A 20,153-nucleotide genomic window follows, 5' to 3' on the forward strand; every position below is an offset into this window, starting at 1 on the left:
TGTCTATACAAATGTCTATTATATCTATCTCTATATATCTATGTATCTATCGTATGTCTATACAAATGTCTATTATATCTATCTTTAGTCTATCTATATATCTATGTATCTATGGTATATCAATACAAATGTCTATTATCTATGTCCATATCTATATCTATCTACCTAAGATTGTTCCAGAGAGGCCCATATATTAATAATTCTTATTTAATATTTTTAAAACATTTTATTGCAGACACATCTTATTTACAGTCCCTGACCAATGCACAGCTAGAACATTTTCTGTCCTCTGCAGCTATAACAAGCTGCAGGAAAGATTCTTAAAATTTTTTTTCCATTGAAAGAGAAAGAGAAGGGAGAGAGAGAGAAGCACCAACTCGCTATTCCACTTGGTTGTTCCATTTAGTTGTGCACTCACTGATTGTTTCTCCTATGTGCCCTGGCCTGGGACCAAACCCATGACCTCGGTGCACTGGAATGACCCTCTCTGCTCTGAGCCACCCCGCCGGGGCCCAGAAAAAACTCTTTATTCCTATCCTAGCACTCAGGAGCTGCATGAAAGAGGGGAGATGCCTTTTATTCTGACAGACGAGTCCACCCCCTGGAGGTTAGACTGGCCGTGTTCACAACAGTGTACGAGGAGACTGTCCCTGCCTGTCCTCCCCAGGGAGGGGACGCATGGGTGAGGATTTTGAGATGGCTGACATTCGAGAGATTCAGGGAAGGGAGGCACGATTTAACACACACCTATCACATGCCCAGCGCTTCATGGACACCATCTTGCCTGACCCTCACACAGACACCGTGACTCGGGAACTGTCTCCTCCGTGGGACAGAGGACAAGAGACAGAGGGACGCTGGGTTCAGCTCCTGGAGTCCACACACACACACTGGACAGACATGACTGGATTTCATTAAGAAGTGAAGCCAGCCCTGGCCAGTTGGCTCAGTGGTAGAGCGTCGGCCTGGCGTGCAGGGGTCCCGGGTTCGATTTCCGGCCAGGGCACACAGGAGAAGTGCCCATCTGCTTCTCCACCCCTCCCCCTCTCCTTCCTCTCTGTCTCTCTCTTCCCCTCCCGCAGAGGAGGCTCTATTGAAGCAAAGAAGGCCCGGGTGCTGGGGATGGCTCCTCGGCCTCTGCCCCAGGTGCTAGAGTGGCTCTGGTCGCGACAGAGCGACGCCCCGGAGGGGCAGAGCATCGCCCCCTGGTGGGTAGAGCATCGCCCCCTGGTGGGCGTGCCGGGTGGATCCCGGTCGGGCACATGCGGGAGTCTGTCTGACTGTCTCTCCCCGTTTCTAGCTTCAGAAAAAACAAAAACAACAACAAAAAAAAGTGAAGCCACCTGCCCAAGATACGTTGATGTCCTGTCGTCATCAAGGGATAGAAATACTGCCCAGAACCCCAGCTAGCTCAGAAATTTCCTCCATTTGCGTCCCTTGGTCCTGGACCTCAGCGGCCCCTCCCTCTCCTCAGCCACCTTCGCCACTGTGGATGCATCCAGAACAATTTAAAGCCAACCGCCATGGGTCAGCTGATTCCTGCAGGGTTGAAACACTACCTGCAACCCTGTAAGGTAAGGATTCCTCTTCTGGAGCTTTCTGGAAGGGAGGAAAGGAACTTGAGAAATGTGCGGTGGGGGTGGCAGGCTCTAAAAAAATTTTGATCTCTGTTGCCACCATCCGGATTCTTAAGAACAGCCCAGCCTCCGTGAAACAATGAAAATATTCCGTTTTTATAACATACACGCTCCGGGATGAAGACCGCAGTGGGTTCCCTGCGTCTATCGTTTCACCTTTTTTAGTCAGTCACATATCGTTGGAATTGTATGGTGTGTGGCCTTTTCACATTGTTCTCTCTCACTTAGTGATACGCATCTGAGGTTCTTCCATGTCTTTTCCTGGCTTCATAGCTCATTTCTTTCTCTAAGTGCTGAATGATATTGCCTCGTCCAGATGGACCACATCTTGTTGATGCCCTCAGCCCCCTTTTCCATTGAGAGAGAAAGAAGGGGGAGAGAGAGAAGCACCAACTCGCTATACAAATGTCTTCACCCTAAAGGGCACCTAGGTGGCTTCCATGTTTTGGCAATGATGGATAATGCAGTCAGTCTTGGGTGTTCACTCAACAGCTGTGCCCTCCCGCAGAGGAAACAGGAAGTGGCCCCCAGCCCCACATGCTGACATGGGGTTGCCCGTGAACCCATCCCTCTGGTGGAGCAGTGGGGGGGGAGCCATTGGGGGTGCTCATGAGAAGGGTTTCCCTGCTTCACGAAAGTAAGGATTCTCAGGCCACAGCGACTGTGCCCCCCACAAATAAAACACCTGGTAATGTCTGGAAGTCATTTTTAGTAGTCACAACGGGGGCTGGCGAGGGTGCTACCCCTTAGATGATGGTTTATTCAACAATCAACAATGTGGCTGCATTATCCATCATTGCCCAAACTTGGAAGCATGCAGGAGCTGGGGGGGGTTTCAAGAATCATCAAACCACCCTGGCCAGTTGGCTCAGCGGTAGAGCATCGGCCCAGCATGTGGAAGTCCCAGGTTCGATTCCGAGCCAGGACACACAAGAGAAGCACCCATCTGCTTCTCGACCCTTCCCCCTCTCCTTCCTCTCTATCTCTCTTTTTCCCTCCCGCAGCCAAAGCTCCATTGGAGCAAAGTTGGCTCAGGCACTGAGGATGGCACTGTGGCCTTTGCCTCAGGCACTAGAATGGCTCTGGTTGCAAGGGAGCAATGCCCCAGATAGGCAGAGCATCGCCCCCTGCTGAGCATGCTGGGTGGATCCCAGTCAAGCACATGTGGGAGTCTGTCTCTCTGCCTCCCCGCTTCTCACTTCAGAAAAATAAATAAAAAAAAGAATCATCAAACCCTTGTCCCTTCCTTTTGGGATTTGGAATCAAATGCCAAGTCAGGGATTAGATATAAATCTGGATATCACCTGCGTCATTCAAAAACCTGCCAAGGCTGACTGCCTGCACTGACCACTTCCTAACCCACAGAGTGGCCTTTTCCCCCACAGGGCCCTGGACAGGTTAAGGTGGCCCGCGATCCCTTCCTCCATGGTGTTCATGTCCTTATGGGATCTCCTGCCCCTTTAGCACGGGCAGGACCTGTGACACGTAGCCATATAGAATGTGGCAAAGTTGACATCACCCTTCTGTGATGTCATAAAACTGTATGTCTGCTCTGCAAGGAGACTGTTGCAGTCTGCTGCTTTGAAGAAGCCACACAGGAAGGGGCCACGTGGCGAGTCACTGACTGCCCGCAAGGAACCAAGGCCTTCTACCCACGGCTGGCAAAGCTGCCAGGTTCAGGGAATGCTAATAATGGATGCCCAGTAAACTATGGGGCTGACGTGTCTGTCTCCTATGCCTGGCAGACACCTGTCATCGGCCACGTACAGGGACAAGAGAGGCAGACCAGTCACTGTCTAATCTGATCTGTTGGGAGAACAAGCCTCAACCATGTCCGGCTTTGAAAGCCAATGCTTGAAGGTCAGAAAAGTTTATTTATAGACAGGTGCTTAGAGCAGGGCCTGGCACACGGGAAGGGATGTGTGATCATCGTTCACCATCATCATAGATTAGAGAGATAGATTTTTTCCTTTTTAATCATAAAAGGCACCTATTGGTAAGAACCCAAGAATTTTCCACTGTCCTGGGAAGAGACAAATTGTTCTGTTGCTATGGGAACAAATTGCTCCCTAACACAGGTCTAAACCCATTCAAGGGATCCAACTGAACAGGCTATTATAAGCCAATCAACAATTCACCTGCCTTGGCTGGTTGGCTCAGCAGTAGAGTGTCGGCCCGGCGTGTGGAAGTCCTGGGTTCGATTCCCAGTCAGGATACACAGGAGCACCCATCTGCTTCTCCACCCTTCCCCCTTTCCTTTCTCTCTCTCTTCCCCTCCGCAGCCAAGGCTCTATTGGAGCAAAGTTGGCCCAGGTGCTGAGGACAGCTGAAGGACCTCTGCCTCATTCGCTAGAATGGCTCTGGTTGCAACGGTGCAATGCCCCAGATGGGCAGAGCATCACCTCCTGGTGGGCATGCCAGGTGGATCCCAGTTGGGCGCATGTGGAAGTCTGTCCCTCTGCCTCCTCGCTTCTCACTTCAGAAAAATACACACACAAAAAAAACCAATTCACCTTAACTTCTCAAATTGAGCCAACGAAGAAGGATCCACTTTGATGAACACACCTATGAATGCCAGTCTGACACCTGCGTGACTACATGTCAACTCACCCGGAAGCTCAGCCTACCCCCACATGCCATGTTCCCCCGAATTTCTACCACCAGGACATCAGCAGTCTACTCTGCTCAGAGAGTTGGTAGCCGACCAGTTCCCCTTAACTCCACTAACCTATAAAATGTGTTTATATATCAGATACTGAGCTACGAACACATCATTCTTTGACATTGAGATGTGTTCCTTTTACAAAGTTATTTAAGACCAGCAGAGTTGTGCTATCGAAATTCAGGGGCCACCTTTAAGGACTGACAGCCGCCACCCTTGCTCTTGAATCCTGTCCCCACCGAGCAAGAAGGACACTTAACACTGTTGCCAAGTGCTCAGTGTTTATTTGACCCCCTCTGTGGGCACCACAGTAGAACAGATATTTCACAGCGACTCTGGTCCTGTGATTTGGTGGCCACAAGCCTATGCCAAAGGCTAATGCCATCACCAAGAGACATTTGGACACCCAGGAAGCACCACCAGTACGGGCTTGCTCTGTGACAATCAGACATCATTTTCCATCTCCGAGGAGGGAGCCCCCCCAACAGGGCTCACCCCCAAAAAGAGCTTTGAAAGTTTCCTCCATCCAAGCGGGTCTGGGCAGGGGAAGGTTTCCCATCTTCAGTTTTTCCACCAATACCGGTCGTCCTTGTCAAAGGCATACCAGTCCTCATCGATCACGAGGTGGGGCTTGCGTAGCTGTACCTCGTCCAGCATCTTCCTCGTGTGACCGGGATACTGCCATTTCCACAGCCTAGGGGAGGCAGCGAGGGGGCTTGTGATGGGAGGGCATTCCTCCTTCCCTCCAAATCCCTGGGAACCCCTCCCCCATCACAGAGCTGAACCCCCTTCTTGTCTGTTGAAGATGGTCCTCAGGGGTGTGTTCTCCATACAATAAAAGCAACTCCCTCTGTGTAAAGGGACCTTGGATATGTCAGACACCACAGGGAGCTTTTGTAGGGACAGGAACCTAAGAGGCCGGCATGCTTTGTCATTGGTTCATGATCTCTTTCCCAAGAGCCAAAAACGGTGCCAGGTCCTGTTTTAGGGTTTTTTGTTTGTTTTTTGACAGAAAGAGACAGACAGATAGCGACAGACAGACAGACATTCAGGAAGGGAGAGAGATGAGAAGCATCGATTCTTCGTTGTGGCACCTTAGTTGTTCACTGGTTGCTTTCTCATATGTGCCTTGATCTGGGGGACAGAGTGACCCCTTGCTCAAGCCAGCAACCTTTGAGCTCAAGCCAGCAACCATGGGGTCAAGTCTATGATCCCACGCTCAAGCTGGCGACCTTGGGCCTCAAACCTGAGTCCTCCACATGCCAGTTCAACACTCTATTCACTGTACCACTGCCTGGTTATGCCTGTTATAGGGTTTTTAAGGCTGGACAATATTCCACTGTTAGAATGGACCACCTTTTGTTTATCCATTCGCCTGTCACTGACTAGACACTAGGATTGCTCCCATTTCGTGGCTATTATGCATAGTGCTGCCACGAACATAGGTGGGCAGATGTCCCTTGGAGACCCTGCTTCCAATCCTTTTGGTTAGACGCCCATAAATGGGATTGTTGGCTCCCATAACAAGTCTACTCTTAGGGCTCTTTATTGAGGATAAGCATTTCGCTTGTATGTTGTCTTTCCACTCTTCCCAAACCCACCCCAAAGTCAGCCCTCTGCCTCTCTCTCCCCCACGGCCCTGGATCCCAGCTCCCAGCACAGGGCCCAAAGCACAGAGGGCACTCGTGGTTGGATAAAGATCTGGTCGCTTAGCCATAATAACCTCACCACCTGTGCCAACCTGCCTGTCAGAGAAGAAGGCTTGTATCTCAGGAGACAATGTACCACCAGGGACTTACCCAATAACGTGCAGGTTGGACGTGGGGTGCGCAAAGGCTGGGCACAGCTCCTGTATCCCTTCTGGGCTGAAGTCATTCTGCGTCAGGTTCAGGCTGTTCAGGTGCTGGTTGCTGCGCAGAGCTGAGGCGAGGACCTCGCAGCAGCCAGATGTCAGTTCACATGCCTGCAACCTGCCGGGCCAGCGCACCCAACAGGTAAGCCCAGAGGTCAACAACCAATCCTCCTTCCTTCAGCCTGCCTGACTGCCATGTTCATTTAGATTTTATTTATTATTTTTAGAGAGAGAGAGAGAGAGAGAGAGACAAGGGGAAGAGGAAGAGCAGGAAGCATCAACTCCCATGTGTGCCTTGACCCAGGCAAGCCCAGGGTTTTGAACCAGCGACCTCAGTGTTCAGGATCAATGTTATTATCCACTGCGCCATCGCAGGTCAGGCACATGGCTTAGAAATAAAAAGGGAGTGGGCTCCCTTCCTACAGGTTTTGGTTCAGTAGTTCTCGGGAAGGATTCAAAAATTGGCGTTTCTATTTTTTTTCTTTTTATTGCATTTATTGGGGTGACACTGATTCAAGTTATACAGGTTTCAGGTGCATGATTCTTCAGTGCATCACTGCACACTGTGTTGTGTTCACCCGCAAGTCAAGTCTCTGTCCATCACTGTTTATTCCTCCATATCCTCCACCCCTACCTGCAACAATCACCACACTGTTGTCCACATCCATTTCATTTTTTTTCTTTTTTGCTCAATCCCTCCACCCTTGTCCACCCAGTCTCCCAACCATCATCCCTGACAGCTGTCAGTCTGTTCTCTGTATCTATGAGTTTGTCTCTTATTTTGCTTGTTAGTTCATTTTGTTCAAGAGATTCCACATATGAGTGAGATCATACACTACTTGTCCTTCTCTGACCGGCTTATTTCACTTAGCACAATGCTCTCCAGGTCCATCCATCCATGGTGTCGCAAAAGGTAAGGTTTCCTTTCTGACGGCTATCTAATATTCCATTGTGCAAACGTACCACAGCTTTTCTATCCAATCACCTACTGATGGGCACTTGGGATTATTCCAAATCTTGGTGATTTTAAATCCTGCTGCAATGAACATAGGGGTGCATATATTCTTGTAAATTAGTGTTTTGGGTTTCTTTGGATAAATTCCAAGGAGTGGAATTGCTGGGTCATAAGGCAGTTCCACTTTCAATTCTTTGAGGAACCTCCATACTGTTTTCCACCATGGATGCACCAGTCTGCATTCCCACCAGCAGTGCAGGAGGGTTCCCTTTTCCCCAGACCCATGCCAGAGCCTGTTGTTCATTGATTTTTTGATGATGGCTGTTCTGACAGGTGTGATGTGACTGACATCTCATGGTGGTTTGAATTTGCTTTTTTTTTTTTTTTTTGATGATTAGTGACGTTGAGCATCTCTTCACATGTCCGTTGGCCATCTGCGTGTCCTCTTTAGAGAAGCATCTTACACAGGTCCTTTGCTCATTGAAAATGTGTGTTTCCCATGAGCTTTCAGATGCTGCTTCCAGTCCTTCAGTTGACAGCTGCTGGAGCACTCAACCATTGCCGTGCAAAGAATGGCAGGCGAAGGCTGAGAGAGGCTCAAACACTAGGGACCAAGGCAAGAGATGTGGAGAAAGAGCTGCTGAGATCGTGACTTCCACCCAAAACTGAGAAGATGAAAAGAAGGAAGCCCGGTGAGCGACGGTGGGAAAGAGCGGTGTACAGAGGGAATCTTGCACCCGCTGTCCTTGTAGAAGGAGAGAGTGGGCCTATCTGAGACCCAAACAGCAGCTCCATGTCCAGAGTGGATCAGAGACGGGTGTGAGATGAGGCTGAACATTTTAGGTCATAAAAAGGACTTCGGGTTTTATCCTAAGAGCAGCGGAAAACCAAAGAAGACTGCTTGGTGCGATCGTGGCGCTGTAGCAGGGTTCATATCTTTTAGAGGTGCATGTTGGGGTATATGGGGGAAGAATGTCAAAACCTCTCACTTGTGCCTGACCAGGCAGTGGCACAGCAGACAGAGCATCGACCTGAGATGCTGAGGACACAGGTTCGAAACCCCAAGGTTGCTGGCTTGAGCGTGGGCTCACCAGTTTGAGCATGGGATTATAGGCATGACCCCAGGGTCTCTGGGTTGAGCCCAAGGTTACTGGCTCGAGCAAGGGGTCACTGGCTCAGCTGGAGCCTCACCAATCAAGGTACATATGAGAAAGCAATCAATGAACAACTAAAGTGTCGCAACTATTAGTTGATAATTCTCATCTCTTCCCCTTTCTGTCTGTCTGTCTCTCTCTTACATACAAACAAAAAAACCTCACTTGCTATGGAATAGTTCACCAGGTAGACAGCTGAAATTAGCTGGTGGGTATATATAGATAGAAGATGTCCTAATAATCTTTGTAGAGTTTGTTTTTGGAGATTCCTATGAGAAGGACTATGGACTACACCTAAACAGTGAGACAGGATTGAATGCAGCTTAGTGTTATTATTGGTTTTGCTTCTGCAAAAATAAGCATTTATGGAAACAAAATCTCCAGTAGGGCTGCTGACAGAGTCAAGGGAGAGGGGGAGAGACAGATGACTTTGGGGTCCCCAACATGGGTGAATGTTAACTGTGAACACAATCGTGGCAAAGGATACTTCCTTCCCTGTCTTGGAAAGGAGGAAACATGGGTGTAGATATTGATTGGCTTCCTGGAAGAAGGTCTAAGGCTTTCCTATGACATGGTCTTCTGTTGATTTCAAAGGGGGGTGAGCTCATCTCTTCAGTCGCAGGAGGGACAAGGTCAGTTCAAGAATTTCCAGAGAATGCAATCGGTTTGAAATCACTATTTCAGGAGCTTAGAGAAAAGCCAGTCAACCAGGAACACGAAAATGCTGTGTGTTGGAGGAAAGCCAAAGCACCGAGTGACTTTCTGTTCCCATCCTGAGGAAGTGAAGGTTGAGACCAAGCACACATGACTGAAGGCAGTCACGCGTCAGGGAAGGTTTCAAGGACATGATGCTTGGCCCTGCTGGAGCTTTCTGCAGGTCAGGAATCGGACAGCAGTTGGTGTGGTGTTATGTCTCAGAAAGGGCAAGAGCAATCTAATCAGTTTTGCAAAACTAAATAACAAAATTGTACCCTGTATTCTGCTTGTTAGTTTCTCATGCATGATGTCATGTTTCTGCTTAATAAATTGGATAACTAATCTCTCCAAGGCACCTCAATCCTGGAGAGATTGGGGTCCTCCACTTGCCATATTGTTGCTGCCTCATTCCTTTGTGGCTCCTCTTCATGAGACCCTGAACATTAACAACAGCTGGGAAGACAGAAATCTACATCAATGCCCCCTGACTGCCCTGATGCCCTGGTTTGTCTTTTTCCTTTCTACCCCCTTTCTGCTCCTACATGCCTCAGTTGGAGGATTTTCAGGTAGATGCAGCCACGTACTGAAGGTTACAAGGACACAGAAGCCGAGAGGGTTGACAGGCAGGTGGAGACCGGCTGCGGCCACGGAGAGGAAGTGGCGACGAACTTGAAGAATGCCACGTGGTTCCGAGAAGGAAAGGGGTCCTCTGATTAGCCCCTTCCCCAACAAAATAGGAATATAGCCCTTTACTCCAGTGTCCCAGGTGCAGGCTGACAGCACACGGTTGACGCTCAGCCATGGCAGCAAACAGCACATTGTAGGGCGGTCTGCTACGTGTATCGGCTCCAACATATTTTTACTCCCTCCATGGGAAATCCATACCCATGAAGCACACACCCTCCGGCCCCTGTCTCTCTATGGATTTACCAATTCTGAACCTTTCATATGAATGGAATCATACAACATGTGGCCTCTTGGGACTGGCTTCTGTCACCTAGCCTCACATGTCCAAGGACCATCCACGTGGGAGCGTGTGCATCTTGATACTTTCTTCCTTTTTCACAGGTGAATAATATTCCGCCAAATGTACCAGTCCTGCTTTTGAACAAGCCTCCTGGGTGATTCTGAGGCTGACACTAGAGTTTGAGAACCACCAATGTAATCCTGGCCTCTTTGGCCACCCACCTTTCTCATTAGATGGTAGGTTATTCTACAACACCAAGACCCAGCCACCCCGGTATGCCCACCACTTGGCACCATGCCCAGCACACACAGCAGTTCCGATAAACATTTCCCAAGTGCTGACTCCCTCCTGACCCTGTTCTCCAGCATCGGCCATTCCAGGAAGGCCGTTCCCCGCACAGCACCCCGGCTGGGACTCAGCCTCGCTCTGCTCCTCTGCCCAGAGTGGCGTCTGCCCCATGGGAACAGCACTGTGAAAGTCAGGACACTGCCTCAGCCCAAGCGACCTCACGCTCGGGTCCTCCCCTCCTCTGCGCCCGGTGCCCCCTCAGGAGAGGCGACCTCAGGAGCTTACCCGAGTCTCCGAAGAGTGGTGGCCTTCTGCTTCAGTGCCTCGCACAGGGCTGCCACCCCGCTGTCCCCCAGGGCATTGGCGGCCAGATCCAGGCTCCACAGGTGTTTGCTTCTTGTGATCACATCAGATAGGTTCTTGCAGCACACGGCGGTGAGGTGGCATTTTGCCAACCTGAAAGAGGAGAGACAGAGATATGAGAGAGATATAGAGATTATAGAGAGAGAGGAAAATAAAGCTATATATAGAGATAAGAGAGAGACTGAGGCAGAGAGAAAGAGATAGAGACATATAGAGAGACACATAGATAAGAGAGAGATAGATGAATGATAGAGATGACAGCACAGATAGATGATAGACAAATAGATGGATGAATAGAGATAGATAGATATAGATACATGATAATGATAGATACATATAGATATAGATAGATGATAGATGAATAAATGGATAGATGATAGATATATGATAGAGATAGATGATAGATGATGGATGGATAGATGGATAGATGATAGATATATGATAGATGATAGATAACTATAGAGATAGATGGATGGATGATAGATATATGATATAGATATATGATAGATATAGATAGATAGATAGATAGATAGATAGATAGATGATGGATGGATATATGATAGATATATGATAGATAGATAGATAGATAGTCCACACCTCTTGAGCAGAGAGCTACAGTCGGAACATGTTCAGAAACATTAGCGGGGATTTCCTTCATTTCTCCTGACTGGTCCTGTGTCCGTCCGCCCCCAGAAAGGGTTCAGACATGGCCACAGCCTGCATGCGGCTCAGGAGAGGGATAAGACAGTGGAGAGTAGAAAGGCTGTCTGCTGGGACTGGAGGGATCTTTGTAAAAAAAATAGAAATAAGCACATCAGCTTCCTTGCTTCCCACCTAGAGAAGGGACAGAGATTCTCCACAGTGGAGCAGAGAGAGAGACAGAAAAAACCAGGAGAGTAGGAGTCTGTATGGTCACTCCCCGAGAGGAAGAGAAAGGTTACTGAAATCCTAACTTGTGCTCAGGACCCAAAGAGGGGTCTTGTCCTTCTGTTTCCGGGACCAGTGGGGGGAGGTCAGGGTGGAAATGGCCCTGCCATAAGGACTGGACGACCCCTCTGAGAAGAGATGGCAGCAACAGCTCCAAGTCTCACCCCTTCAGGGTAGTGCGCTAAGGACACAAGGACCCCACTGGGGGACAAGAGAGTCATCTTCACGAGGCATTCTCGTCCAGAACAGGGAAGCCCCCAGGTGAGAGCCCGCACCTGCAGATCGGGGGGAGAAATCACCAAGTCTTCTGACGCCAGTGACGACCAGGTCGTCTCTGGGCACTTCAGCGCCACCCCAAAGAAATGGCATCTCCGCCGGACAAACTCTCAGTTTCTACGCCCATTTTGTGAGAAGAAATGGAAGACTTCTACGTAGAGGCAGGCAGAGCATTCGCGGGCTCTGATCTCTGTCCCGTCCCCTTTCTTTTCTGGGGGGAAGGACAGATCTCCAAATGGTCCCACATCTTGGTCCCTTCCTGCCTTTGTCATGGATCTCGAGAAAAATGTGACCAAGTACACAATGATGGACAAGGTCCATGTGACAGGGACACGGAGCGCTCAGCGTCCCGCTGTGGGGGATGTTCAAAGCGGCGACATGCCATGAAACGGGACACCTCAGCAGGCTTTGTTTTCTAGACTGCTCATAAAAATCAGGGGACATTTCAGAACGCACAGAAGTGATAAAATAACCCCTCGTTTTTGTGAGCTGTGTATGATGGTCTGTATACCTTAGTCCCCCCGCCACCCGGATCTGTGGGTTCAATCACCCACAGTCAGCCATGGCCCAGAGGTATGAAGTGGAAGTCTCCACCCACGAACCATTCCCAGAGTTGAAATTCTGAGGGTGATGGACTCTCACGTTGTCCTGCACCATCCTGCCCAGGTGATTAGGTTGACCATCACCACATCACAGTACCTGAGTACGAGTCCATCTGTTTTTACTAATAATGGCCCTTAAGCCCAAGAAGAGTGATGATGGCAACTTAAATACACCCAAGAGAAGCTGTCAAAGGGTTGCCTTTAAGTGAAAAAGGGGAGTCCAGCACAGTAGGCTATTTTGAGGGGGGGTGTTCATGTAACCTGAATTGCTGTCTCTGGTTAAAATTGTTCCATTGGATTATTAGTTGTTGTTAGTCTCCTGCTGTGTCTAATTTATACATTAAACTTTCTCACATGTATGTATCTCTACAAAATAAAACTGAGGCTTTGGTACTATCTTTGGTTTGCAAACATCAACTGTGGGTCCTGGAATATATCCCCCAGCGATGAGGGGGATGAGGGGGATGAGGGGGATGAGGGGGATGAGGGGGATGAGGGGGTGGACAACTCTCTCTCAGGGTCAGAACGTGAGAGCAAAGGGAAGGGTTTGGTTCCTTGGGGGTTCTGGTTCCTCTGGTGTATGGCTGATGAGAGATTATCTCAGATGAGACATGCAAAATATTTATAGCCTTGTGCCTGCCCCGTGGCAAGAACGTCACCATCCTTTTTATGTTTTTTTTGGTATGTGTTTTTTTGGTAACACTCTTAAGTGTCACTTAGGTATCCAGGAGACGTTCACCAAAATGTGAACAGTGATTCTTGCTTGGCTGTCAGATGAGATTCAGTTCTGCCCATTGCCATCTTGGTTTTCCGACAGTTTGTTCAATGATGGACTGTTTCTGTTACATAGAAACCTTCCAACAAAGGGTGAAGAAATTCAACCCCAGAGGGGGAAGGGGTTAGGACGTGGATAGCGTCTCTTCCGTCTCCACGCCACGTATAGAATAAACAGCTAAAGACTGAGCTGGGGTTGCCAGGACGTGTCCCAAGGAGGGAACAGGGTCTGGAGATTCACACTTGACCTGGAACGCCACGAATCCCTCCAAGGGGCTCCTTCCTGTTCAGAATCATTTCTGTCTTTGTCCTTCCCGCACTCACTGTGATATCAACACACCAACAACCTACCTACCTACTGCGTCCCCTGGAGAAAAAGCAGCTCCGTGGACCCTGAAACTAACTTTTTGGTTCTGGTCGCCCCTACTCTCACATCTCCAGAGCTGCTTCTAGGAACCTCTCAGTCAGACCCTAGTCGACAGGACTCCCCCCCGCCCCCGGGACCCCCACCCCCCACCCACCCCTCCAACCATGAGAAACTTACTCCAGGTCCTGGAGGTGACAAGATGTTTCCACCATGACCTCACACAGCAGGTTCACACCATCGTCCCCCAGGGGGTTCATGCTAAGGCTCAGGTGCGTCAGGTGCCGGTTACTCATCAGTCCAAGTGCAAGAAAGCCACAGCCAACGATGTCCAGGCTGCACTCTCTGAGTCTGCAGGGCACATGCAAGGGAAGGAGGACGAGTCAAACTCCGGACGCAGTGTCACCTTGGGTAGCCACTTCCCACGGCCTCAGTGCGCTGCCTCATAGGGGAGGGGACTGCGCTCATATCTATGTATGGACAAAGGTGGTCGGATGGCATTGAGGTCCTCGGCACGCTGCCTAGTGCAGGCGTTGGGAGGCTGTGACCCTGTCTTTCCACTTTGCTCTCAGACTCAAGGTATCAGCTGCCTGTTGCCCTATGATCAACAAACCACCGGGGTGATCCCTTAAACCAGGCGTCCCCAAACTATGGCCTGTGGGCCACATGCGGCCCCCTGAGGCCATTTATCCAGCCCCCTGCCGCACTTCCGAAAGGGGCACCTCTTTCACTGGTGGTCAGTGAGAGGAGCACTGTATGTGGTGGCCCTCCAACGGTCTGAGGGACAGTGAACTGGCCCCCTGTGTAAAAAGTTTGGGGACCCTTGCTAAACCGTGCATGTTCTCCTGCAGCTCTGTAGGGTCGGGGTGTCCCTGGGGCTGTTTCCTTCTGGAGACTCCAGGAGAGACCCGCTTCCCTGCCCTTCTGGCACTTACGGGCCACCCGGCCAGCTTTTTCTGCTCCTGGTCCCCAGCCAGTAACTTCATCACTCTGACCTTGTGGTCACATCCCTTCAGCAACCTCCACCTGAATCCTTCCTTCCCTCCCTTCTAAGGACACCCTGGTGAGAACCCAGGGCCCCTTCCCCCATCTTAAGACCCTTCATCACATCTGCCAAGTCCCCTTAGCCACAGGAGGGCCCATCATCATAGGTTCCAAGGATGAGAACACGGACAATCTTGGAGGACGTGGGGTCATCACTCTATCATTCCATCAACCACCCTCCTCAGAATGTCCCTGTTGCTTAGTTTACCGGGGACCCTTAGAAGGTGATGTGCATGCAAGTTCTATTCTTTTTCTTCTAGTTTTATTCTTTTTATAGAGAAAGGAAGAGGGGGGGAGGGAGAGGGGGAAGGGGAGAGGGAAAAATTGATTTGCAGTTCCACTTAATTATGTGTTCATGGGTTGATTCCTGCCATGGCGTGGTTCACGGATGAAAAGCGTGTGTCACACCAGCTCAGTCCACACATGCGTGTGACAGTGCTGTTAGGCACAAGCTCGGTATTAGCAAATCGATCTTTATTATATGCAGCTTAAGTGTCTGTTTGTTGCCGATAGTTTATTGGTTGCTTGCGTAACTGTACTAGCCAATGGGGTGAAGTTGCCACGGCATTCAAATAGTCTCGCCTTCTGGCATGCCACCTCACAAATTGAGGTTAAAGATTAGAGCAATTATTATGCTGTTAAGAAATCTTAACACCAGAAGGGGTCTTTGCAATGGTACAAGACTAGAGGTTCTCCAATTGAAAAATAATGTCATAATAGCTAAGTCTTTGACTGGCTCCTCTAAAGGTGAAATACATGTCATTCCAAGAATTGATTTGGCTCCATCTCAAACAGGGTTGTCGTTTCAATTGAGACGTAGACAATTTCCTGTAAAACTTGCCTTTGCTATGACCATCAATAAGTCTCAGGGCAGTATTCACGTTCCATCAAAGCCACAGAGAATGCTGAGTTAGCGGCACAGAACCACGGCCCCTGCGGAGAGACGCAGGGTTAGGCCCCCCAATCTCAGTCACAGCCTCTTTTACCAATGGATCAATATCTCACCTTGTGTCGCGTGGGTCTGTTTAAAAACACCATATGTTAGACTAGAAAGCCCGGCGGTCATACAAAATGACAACGCGCTTAAGCGTGTTGGCATTTTTTTACCTGAGCCTGCATTTGGACACGGTCAACTTTATGTTGCCTGTTCAAGAGTTCATGAAAGAACGGACATAAAATTAAAAATAATTGATGGTCCTCTGCAAGGCGAGCTTAAAAATGATGGAAAGATCTACACAAGAAATGTGTACAAAGAGATCTTTGACATGTGAATTAACATTTTTATTATTTAAATCACCTTTATTTATTGAGCTAGCGGTGGCTCTTAAGAAATGTACCGCCAGTGGTTTCCTTCATTGCACTCTACTTTAAGCAATTAAGCAAGTAGAAGGGGGAAACCCCACGGGGCACTAAGCAAAGGGGCGTCCTCGCCGCCTGCCCTGGGTAATTCAGTTTGAATTAGCAGACACCTTTGCACAAATCATTTTAATTACAATTTATAATATCTAGAACAGCAGTCATTTCGTATGACCGCCGGGCTTTCTAGTCTAACATATGGTGTTTTTAAACAGACCCACGCGACACAAGGTGAGATATTGATCCATTGGTAAAAGAGGCTGTGACTGAGACTGGGGGGCCTAACCCTGCGTCTCTCCTCAGGGGCCGTGGTTCTGTGCCGCTAACTCAGCATTCTCTGTGGCTTTGATGGAACGTGAATACTGCCCTTCATGAGAATCGGCTGTGTTTGGATGAATCACAAGTCAATACAAATGCCAAACCCTGGGCAGGTGGCTCCATGGGTCAGAGCACTGTTCTAAAAAGGCAATGTTGTAAATTCGATCCCCGGCAGTAAGGGCACGTGCAAGAATCAATCAACGACTATGTGGATAGATGGAACCACAAATCTATTTCTCTCTGTCTCTCTCTCTCTCCCTTTCCCGGCCCCTCCTCTCTATAATCAATTAAAATGACAGCGACTGAACTTTCCGAGAGAGTGTGAACCCTAGGAGGTACGTAATCCATAATCCGTAGGGACAGGATGTGGCCCACGGCAGGTCCCCCCTCCCAAGCTTGTCCACACTCCCTGCTCTATGAGACGGGCAGACGCCCTTGGTTACAAAGCAGAGCTACCAAGATCTCCCAGAAAAGCCAATCCGACTCACAGCAGCCTCTGCAGAGCACAGGTGAACAGCTTCAGGGCCCGACACAGCAGAGCCACGCCTTGAGCCCCCAGGCGGTTGTCGGACAGGTCCAGGTGTGTGAGGCTCGGGTAGCTGGTCAGGAGGGAGGCCAGGTCTTGGCAGTCGGCAGCCGCAAGGCCACAGTTCCCCAGGCTGCAAGAGGAGAGCCCAGAAAAAAAACATTGGGGTCTACACATTGCACATCTCTCATAAGGAAGGGAAAGAAATGTCGCCCCCAGAGCAGACGCACCCTCACGGCCATACGGCGGGGTCACACTGTACCTGCATTTATCTTATGAACTCAATGCCAGTACTCCAGGCCAGCAATAACTAAGTGTCTTGGACAATCAGGTCTGCGGCGTCCACAAAGGGGAGCATGCCAGCCACGAGGCTCTGCTCTCTGGTCTGGCTGATTATGTTCCCAGACACACAATGGAGCGAGGTTTCACAGAGACAAGCGACCTTCCCATTTAGAAGGAACCTACTTTGAACGCATCGTGACCCTTGGACATGAACGACACCAGCCACCTGTCTCTCAAGGCTTAAGAAGCAATCAGATTTGAGAGTCAGGCTTTAGAGTCCCTCTCTCATGGGACTATTGGGGTGCAAAGAAATAAACAAACATGGCTAACATGCTTCAAGCAGTGCACTGCATAGAGCAAACACTTTGTGTTATCGGTCATGATCTCTTTCAATAAAGGAATGCTGGCCCTGGCCAGTTGGCTCAGTGGTAGAGTATTAACCTGGCATGTGGATGTCCCAGGTTCAATTCCCAGTGAGGGCACACAGGAGAAGCAACCATCTGCTTCTCCACCCCTTCCCTTTCTCTCTTGCTCTCTCTTTTCATCCCACAGCCATGGCTCGATTGATTCGAGCATGTCAGCCCCTGGTGCTGAGGATGGCTCCATGGAGCCTCTGCCTCAGGCACCAAAAATAGCTTGGTTGCAAGTATGGCCCCAAATGGGCAGAGCATCAGCCCCAGATGGGGGTTGCCAGGTATATCCCGGTCAGGGGTACATAGGGGAGTCTGTCTCTCATTTGGAAAAGAAAAAAAAAAAAAGAAATGCTGGTTTGGTTGGATTTGAAGGGGACCAGGATAGGCTACCACTAAATATGCCCCTTTTGGGTTATTTTGAGCTGGTTGCAATTGAAAGAAAGCAAACACAGGAAAAGCACTCAGCCCTCCCTCCCATTTGCCTAAAAGCAGGTCATGAATTTCCCTTTGGCAGAAATCCCTTTCTCCTGGACCAAGTGAGGACGATGACCCTTATCACTAGCCATGGGAGATGAGTCTTCATATAGCCCTTACCTACCATCAATTTCCTCATGTACTTCCTAGACTCTTTCCCACGATTTATTTCCCTAGGAGCACCAACCTCCTTTCCTTGATCTGTTTACTTATAATGCATTGCCTTTTGTTAAAATGCTAGATAAGCTCCTAAGTCTACCCACACCTTTGGGCTTCTCACTTCTTTTCTGTGAAGTCTCCAAGCACTTCAAAAAAAATGAATGTCAATAAAATCTGTGTGCCTGTCCTCTCGTATCACTGGTCTAGTCTCCCTTTAATTTACAGGCCCCAGACATGGAACCTAAGAGGGTGGATAAAAAGCATTTGAATTTCTTTTTCTTTCCTACAGACTAAGGGAGAAAAGGTGTCTCTCATTGTTACTATTACCTTCCACCAAGGGGAACTGGTGTTATTCGGTTCTCCATTTTTACTAGGGCTTTAGAACCAAACTCCCACTACAGGAAGGGCTGCTATGGCCACGGCATGCTTTGGAGGTGTGATGGGGGCTCCAGGGAGAAACCACCTTGTCCGGATTGGAGGACACCAGAGGACACACCCAGGTAACAGGTCAGTTCTTTAGGTATCAAAGAGGAGCTCATGCTTTGGCTGTACCTTTTGCTCTGTGTGACCTTAGACAAGAGAGTTCCCGCCCCAGCCAGTTGGCTCAGTGGTGGAGTGTTGGCCTGGTGTGTGGAAGTCCCAGGTTCAATTCCCTCTTGAATCAGGGAACACAGGAGAAGCACCCATCTGCTTCTCCACCCTTCCCTCTCTCCTTCCTCTCTCTCTCTTTCTTCCCCTCCTGCAGCCAAGGTGCCATGGGAGCCAAGTTGGCCTGGGCGCTGAGGATGGCTCCATGGCCTCTGCCTCACATGCGAGAATGGCTCCAGTTGCAACAGAGCAATGCCCCAGATGGGCAGAGCACCGCCCCCTGGTGGGCATGCTGGGTAGATATCAGTTGGGTGCATGTGGGAGTCTGTCTTCCCGCTTCTCACTTCAGAAAAATACAAAAAAAAAAAGAGAGAGATTTCCCTTCCTCTGCTGAAATCTGCTTTCTTGCTCAGCAAATGGCATGAAAACAGCTCCTACCTGGCAGATGCTTGTGAAGGAGATGGTATTATTGGGAGAACAACACTTAGCTCAGGTGGCAGCTCTAACCACCAGCCTAGGACCCTCTGCAACTTCAGCATTAGGGACATGTTCTAGTACACAATACAGGATCGTTAACTGTTGTCACCAATTGTATTTTAGAGACCTAGAACTCACTCATTTTATAACCGGAAGTCTGTGCCCTTTGATGGACATCTCCTCATGTTCCCCATCCCCCCCACCCCCACCCCCAGCCCCTGGTAACACCAGCTCCTCTCTGATGCTACAAGTTGCATTCTACTCCATCTTTTATATCAGAGCTCAACAGCACAGGCATGGGTATTATTTGTTAGGTCTTGATCATTGAACCTCAACATGGGGGCCCCTCCCGTGAGGTCACAACTCCTACTTTAACCCTTGGCTCCTGCCTCAGCCGGCCCCCCTCCCCCTTCACTTGGAGGACTCCAGAGAGGACAAGATGACCCCTATGAAAAGAAGGACCACTCACATCAGCTTCTGCACAGTGCACTGTGAGACCTTCAGGGACTCGCAGAGACATGCGACGCCCTGGTTCGCCACCTTATTTCCAGCGAGGCTCAGAGATTTCAGGCTGGTGGATGTCACCAGGATTTGGGCGATCACCGGGCAGCAGGTGTGGGTTAAGCCACAGTGATCCAACCTGCAGACATGGAAGGTGAGAAACATACTATCATTCCCAAAGGCAACCCAGTGTCCCTGCTCTGGTTACATCACTGGTTCTGGGATGCTGTTTGCTGTGGCTCAGAGTCTGAGTGTCTTCTGTTCCTCTGTGACATCCCTGTTCATCCCCCACCCCAGGGTCTCCATTCTGTGTAAGCCTGTCTCGCTACCTTATACTATGCCCACCCCACGCCCCTTCCTCCAGCATGATGTCATCTATAGCATGGATCACCTGCAAACATTCCACATATTTATATTCACACTGGTTGCTTCCTAAATTGAAATACATTGGACGTACAATGCTGTGGACACCTAACATGAGAACCCGCAGCTCTGAGG

The 20,153-nt window shown here is 49.5% G+C and overlaps 1 protein-coding gene across 1 annotated transcript in view; it reads right to left on the bottom strand.

The window, feature by feature from the left end:
* Positions 1-3,930: 3,930 nt before the first annotated feature.
* Positions 3,931-20,153, bottom strand: part of NLRP5 (NLR family pyrin domain containing 5) — a 39,533-nt gene continuing 23,310 nt past the window's right edge. The window contains exons 7-12 of the mRNA XM_066270908.1: positions 19,624-19,794; positions 16,724-16,894; positions 13,698-13,868; positions 10,497-10,667; positions 6,099-6,269; positions 3,931-4,993 (exon numbers count right to left, since the gene is read on the bottom strand). Of these exons, the coding sequence (XP_066127005.1) occupies positions 4,861-4,993; positions 6,099-6,269; positions 10,497-10,667; positions 13,698-13,868; positions 16,724-16,894; positions 19,624-19,794 (988 nt within the window). The 3' untranslated portion in view covers positions 3,931-4,860. The remainder of the gene's footprint in view (positions 4,994-6,098; positions 6,270-10,496; positions 10,668-13,697; positions 13,869-16,723; positions 16,895-19,623; positions 19,795-20,153) is intronic.

Source organism: Saccopteryx bilineata, chromosome 3, assembly GCF_036850765.1.
Source record: "Saccopteryx bilineata isolate mSacBil1 chromosome 3, mSacBil1_pri_phased_curated, whole genome shotgun sequence".
Lineage (NCBI taxonomy): Eukaryota > Metazoa > Chordata > Mammalia > Chiroptera > Emballonuridae > Saccopteryx > Saccopteryx bilineata.